The 6083-nt window shown below is 32.7% G+C and overlaps 1 protein-coding gene across 1 annotated transcript; it reads right to left on the bottom strand.

Annotated features, from left to right (window-relative positions):
- Positions 1-1333: 1333 nt before the first annotated feature.
- LOC110113809 (chalcone synthase 8) lies at positions 1334-5050 on the bottom strand. Its single transcript, XM_028692548.1, has 2 exons — positions 4774-5050; positions 1334-2604 (listed from the first exon to the last, which is right to left on the bottom strand). Exons 1-2 carry the CDS (start codon positions 4955-4957, stop codon positions 1601-1603), a joined length of 1188 nt encoding a protein of 395 aa, XP_028548381.1. The 5' UTR covers positions 4958-5050; the 3' UTR covers positions 1334-1600.
- Positions 5051-6083: the final 1033 nt, after the last annotated feature.

Raw genomic sequence — 6083 nt, 5'->3', positions numbered from 1 at the left:
CCCGCCGTATTCTACTTGGTCCTCCCTGATCCAAAGCAAAACATTTGTTCAATTTTTAGTGATTCTTTGTTATTTTTTACATCATTGTAGCTTGTACTCCATAAGATGTTATTTCATTGCAAGCTTAATGACCTTCCACAAAGCGAAGGTACTCTCATTTGTAATTCTACTGCTTTTAATACTAGTGGATTTCATTTCAAACTGTGGCTAGCCCCTGTGTTTTTCCCCTTCATGTTGGTTTCCATAGTAAAAATCTTTGTGTTTGTCTCATAAATGTTAGACCCTCTCTACTATTCTGATTGCGTTGCCGGATTTTTCTTTTATAACGCTTTAAGCGTTATATAATTTATATTTCTTTTCTTACCGCCGCAAGTTAAATACTCCTAGACGCTAACAGATGATAATTTAACATTTTTCCAAATGTAAAGATCAATTATGAGTTTGTTCTTCTTGAGAGACTTCTTTAAGTCTATAGGTTTCTAGGATTCAGTAATTGTTCATTGGGAGTGTTTTTCAACAAGTCACACTTTTTATTATTTAACATATATTATTATATTTATATATATTAATATATTTTATATTTATTATTTATTTATATATTATATTTATTATTATTATTTATTATTTATATATTATATAATTTTATTATTATTATATTTATATATTAATTATCCATATGCTATTTAGAGTTATCTTTTTGATATTCTTTATTAAATATTTTTTACATTGCCTTTATATATTTAATTTATTATTATTATTATTACTAATATTTAATAAAAAGTTTAAATAAACCAAATTCTTCTCCTCTCATTTAAAAATTATATTAATTTAGCTCTAAAATTTTTTTGTACTTGTATTTGAATTATTTAGTTTAATTTTTGGGACAGTCTTTTTTTACTATTATTTCCAATATTCATATTATCTATTTTTGTTTGAATATTATTTTCTCATTAATTCAAAAAAATAAATTTAAAAAAAATTTATTTTTTTAATACTTAAAATTATATATTCTAATATTATTTTTTCCACAACTTCACAATCAATATTTATAATTATACCTTTTTGTCATCTAATTCTCACATTAAACTCCTTTTAATTAACTTACAAACTGTCTCAAAATTGCATTATTAGATTATTTTATTTTAGTCTTAAACCACACCTTACAATTATTTTTTTTATGTATAATATTAAATGTTTAATAAAATCTATCTTAAAATTCATTATTAGATTTAACATTTTTTTATCTAATATTTTAATATATATTTTTTATAAAATTTATATTATAATTTTTTTTAAAATTTTTTTTCTTCTTTTCAAAAAATCTAGGCTAACAGCAAAAAAGATTCATAAGACTTCTTTATTATAAAAATAGAACCATGGCCACATATATATAACATAAAAGAAACAGTATTAACGTTTATAACAAATTGATCGGCATTCCTTTCCCCACCACCCTTTATAGTTCCACCCAATCCAGCACTACCCATTTAGATAAACCAGAAACTTTACTAGCCAATAATAATAATAATAATAATAATTACTAAAAAAAAAACAGTGCAAAAGATCAAACTCTACTAATCTTAACATGGTCATGGATCCATCACACCGCACCAGCAATCGGAACGCTGCGTAGCACAACAGTTTCTACCGTAAGCCCCGGGCCAAATCCGAACAGTACTCCCCACTCCAACCCCTCGCCGGTGGTAGCCTGCCCCGCCTCCGCCGACCTCCGTCTCATTTCATCAAGTATGAAAAGCACACACGCGCTGGACATATTGCCATACTCCGCAAGCACGTTTCTGCTCGACGCAAGCTTCTCTTCCTTTAGCCCAAGCTTAATTTCAACTTGGTCGAGTATCGCCGGACCGCCCGGATGCGCAATCCAGAAGATCGAATTCCAGTCGTGAATACCAAGCGGCTTGAATGCCTCCACGAGACTCTTTTGAATGTTTTTAGAGATCAAGCCTGGGACGTCTTTCAGTAGGTGGAAGGTTAGTCCCATCTCGCGTAGATGGCCATCAATGGCGCCCTCGGACTCCGGCAGAATGGTCTGAGAAGCCGACACAAGTTGGAAAAGCGGTCGTTCAGTAGTCAAGTCAGGGTCAGATCCAACTATAATAGCTGCAGCCCCATCGCCGAACAAAGCCTGCCCGACGAGAGAATCGAGATGGGATTCCGACGGGCCGCGGAACGTAACAGCTGTGATTTCTGAACAAACGACGAGAACCCGCGCGCCGGCGTTGTTCTCGGCGAGGTCTTTGGCAAGGCGAAGGACGGTGCCGCCGGCAAAGCAACCTTGTTGGTAAAGCATGATTCGATTAACGGATGGGCGGAGGCCGAGGAGGCGAGTGAGTTGGTAGTCGGCACCGGGCATGTCTACGCCGCTGGTGGTGCAGAAGATTAGATGAGTGATGCGAGATTTGGGCTGTCCCCATTCCTTTATGGCGCGGGCGGAGGCCTCTTTGGCGAGTTTTGGGACTTCGGTGACCACTATGTCTTGTCTAGCGTCTAGTGATGGCGCCATGAATGCGCATATGTTTGGATTTTCCTTCAGTATTTCTTCTGTCAAGTACATGTAGCGCTTTCTGATCATCGATTTATCACCTGAATTTTTTTTTTTTGTTATTTTTAATCAAAGAGATGACAGTTACAGAGTGTTAAGAAATAGTATAAGCACAACTTTTTTTTAAGATATTATAATATATAAAAGTTATATTATTTAATAGTTTTCAGATCTAAGCTTATGAAATTTTAAGTATTTTTCTTCTAGTTTTTTATTTGGGATATATATATATATATATATATATATATATATATGGACTACACCATCACATGCTACATTTTTCAATACAGTCAATACGATACAGATTACTCAAGATTACATTTATACATAAACTCTCAACCGAAAACACTGCTTGTATAAATTTCTCAAGAATTAGCCATCAGGGTGGAACTAAGAAAAGCTCAATCTTTTCTTAGAAAAATAAAAACAATTGATTACCAAAAAATTTTTTTTCTTAAAAAAATAAATTTTAATTATTTTGTCCAACTTCATCAAATGTAATTGGCCTAGATTTTAGAAAAAATTTCTTTGCTATTATATATATGATTAATATTTACGGTCATATTTTTGCTTCACTCTCGAAGATAGTCAGATTTCTTTCTACCAAAAATGACTATTTGTTAAAATTTGGATAATAAGCACTAAGCAGAATTTTTTTTATTTTTTTTCTTTTGGAACAATTTTGAATATTTTTGCCCCAGACGCCAGAACAATACAAAATTTGGCCTTTTGGTCGGAAAAAAAAATGAATAATTAAATTTTTAGTTACCATAAATTGAAAATTCATTTATTTTAAGGCAAAATTAATATCATCTTTATTATTTATAGTATATTTATTTTATTACAAAATATAAATTATTAATTTTAAAATTCAACTTTGATCAATTTTAACAAAATATTATATATAAATAATTTTTTCTTTGCTGTAAAAATTTGTTTTGAATAAACTTACCAATTTTTTTATATAAATAGTTTCAAATTCATTAATTAAGCCTTGAGATTCGTGCAATTATCTAATTATTGCATATCTCAACAACAAAACCGTATCCCACTATGTACGTAGCTAGGGTCGGCTAAGTAAATTGTATTATTAAAATTAAATCCTCAATTTAAATTCAATAAAAAATCATTTTTAATATTATAATCAAAATTCTTTATTATATCTACTCTATCTTTTTAATATAGACAGGGGCGAACCAGCTTAATTTTCAGGGGGGCAATTATAAGTAAAATGTATAATTATATATATATATTTATTTTAGTGACTAATGATTATTTGTACGTTGATATATTTTAAAAATATCATCAACATCTTATATAATGATAATATATTTCTAAACAAAACATTAGGTAAACCTCTCACCATGTGTCCAGCAGTGCCCCTGTGGGGGTTCCGGGGCAGCGCCCCTGGAACAAATTTGGCCATGTAAGGATATTTTGGAAATTTTCTTTAATTTCTTTCTCTTTGTGCTGCCCCGGAATAAATTTTGCTGTAAGGATATTTTTGATTTTCTTTATTATTTCTCTTTGTATTTTGTTATTCATCGTTCTCTAACATAACACATCTACACATTGTGTATCAATTTTTACTATGGGCAATCACCTAAAGATCATATTATTTTAATTTTTACGGGGGGGCAATAACCTAAAGATCATATTATTTTAATTTTTTAGGGGGGGGGGGGGGGGGGGGGGGGGGGGGGGCAATCACCTAAAATAATTCCTATAATAAAGAGTAAAAAAAGATGGATGAGGACAAATTATATAAAAATACATGCAATAAACAAATTTGTAATTTTTTTAGGGCGGGCAATTGCCCCCCATGGGAACACAAAGGTTCCGCCCTTGAATATAGATTGGACCTAATATATGTATTCATCTTATATGGTAAATCAACATTTTTATATGACTAAATCATCTATGACTACTCTCTCTAAATTTATCTTTCATTGAAGCTACTCCAACAGCTACATGTATATTTATTATCTTTTTAAATCTCCTTAAAATAAATTTAATAATTTCATGACTAGCTTTATCAATATATTCTCATATAAATTTTTTCATCATAATAGCTACCAAATTCACCGCAGAAACTCTAAAATGAACACAATACAAAATTTGATTGATTAACCCGATGAAAATTATTATTATTTTGTTTTGAAGATTATATTGAAAAAAAAAAAAATGAAACAAAAATAAGCTTGGCTTACACATTCGTTTGAACTTCTCCTTGAGCTCAGTGAGATGCTCGCTCTTGGTGATCCTGAAGTAGTAATCCGGATAGTCCGCCTGATACAAAGCGTTCGGCGGCGTGGAGGTTCCGATGGCGAGCACCGTCGCCGGCCCCTCCGCCCTCTGAGCTCTCCTGATCTCTTCCATTGCCGGGGGCGCCATTAAGTAACTCCCTCCCTATTTCCTCGCTCGCAAACTAGGCAGCAAAGAGAACTTTTAGGCAGTGAGGATGGCCAAGAGCGTGGGCAGCTATTTAATGGAACTGAAGCTGGGGAAGCGGGTGAGGAAATCTTAAGCCGGTTTTAATAAAAATTTGGTAGGTCAGGCTGACGGTCCGATCTATGCCACGTTGACATAGACCGTTTGGTGGAGGACTAGGTGGAGGGACTGCCGCGTGGGTTTACCGGTCGTATGCGGTTAGTTGGAATCAGAGACTAAATGGGCCTAAACTAATTGTGGAGCTGGATAGGGATAGGGCGAGTTGAGAAGGCCCGAGTAGAGTTTCGTTAACGAATTAGGGTTAGTTGGTTGAAAGGCTATTGTTCTGCTGGCTCATCTATGGGGTGATGATTGAACAAGCTGATTGTCCTTGAGTAATGTCGTTTTTGTTTATAGGAAGAATCTATCAATATCCTAATGCTTGCAAGACACGATTAATGGTTTTTTTATCATTGAAGCACACCTTTAACAATGCTTTGATTTTGAAATTGGCCTCTTTATCTCTTGAGCATAATGCGAGGGATTCAAATCATAGCATTATTGAGCAAGTTTCTAAATTTGTTAGGTGTTATCAAATTTTTAATATCACAATCATATGATCATTTAAAGTACGTATAAAATCAAAGTTTAAAGGATGTTCACACACACACATATAATGAGTGAATAAGATAAACTGAAATGGTAATTTTGTAATTTTTTGGTTACTCCACTAATTTATTGGGGGTTACACGCACAATTTTCTGGTTCATAATTTACTATTTATTGAAGAGATCATAGAATAATTTTTTGTTCATTTCAGCTAAATAATATGATAGAAGTCTTTATGTTATATCGAATAGTTGCCTTAAGCCTTAGGTTAAGCTCAAGTTTTGAGTGAGGATCAAAAGTAATTCAAAGAAGTGCCCCAAGTGTAGGGTGGAATTGGGTTTACTATAAGAGTTCTATGCCTTCCTAAGTAAACTAATTTGTGGATTATTAAATTGCATTTGCCCATTTGAGTTAATCTATAAGTTTGTTTGTTTGTTTTTTTTATATATATATATTTCATTTTGAATTATTTGGAGAAGTT

Source organism: Dendrobium catenatum, unplaced genomic scaffold (genome assembly GCF_001605985.2).
Source record: "Dendrobium catenatum unplaced genomic scaffold, ASM160598v2 fragScaff_scaffold_156, whole genome shotgun sequence".
In the NCBI taxonomy this organism is placed as follows: domain Eukaryota; kingdom Viridiplantae; phylum Streptophyta; class Magnoliopsida; order Asparagales; family Orchidaceae; genus Dendrobium; species Dendrobium catenatum.
The sequence above is the reverse complement of the archived record's forward strand: the minus strand, read 5'-3'. Positions and strand labels throughout refer to the sequence as shown.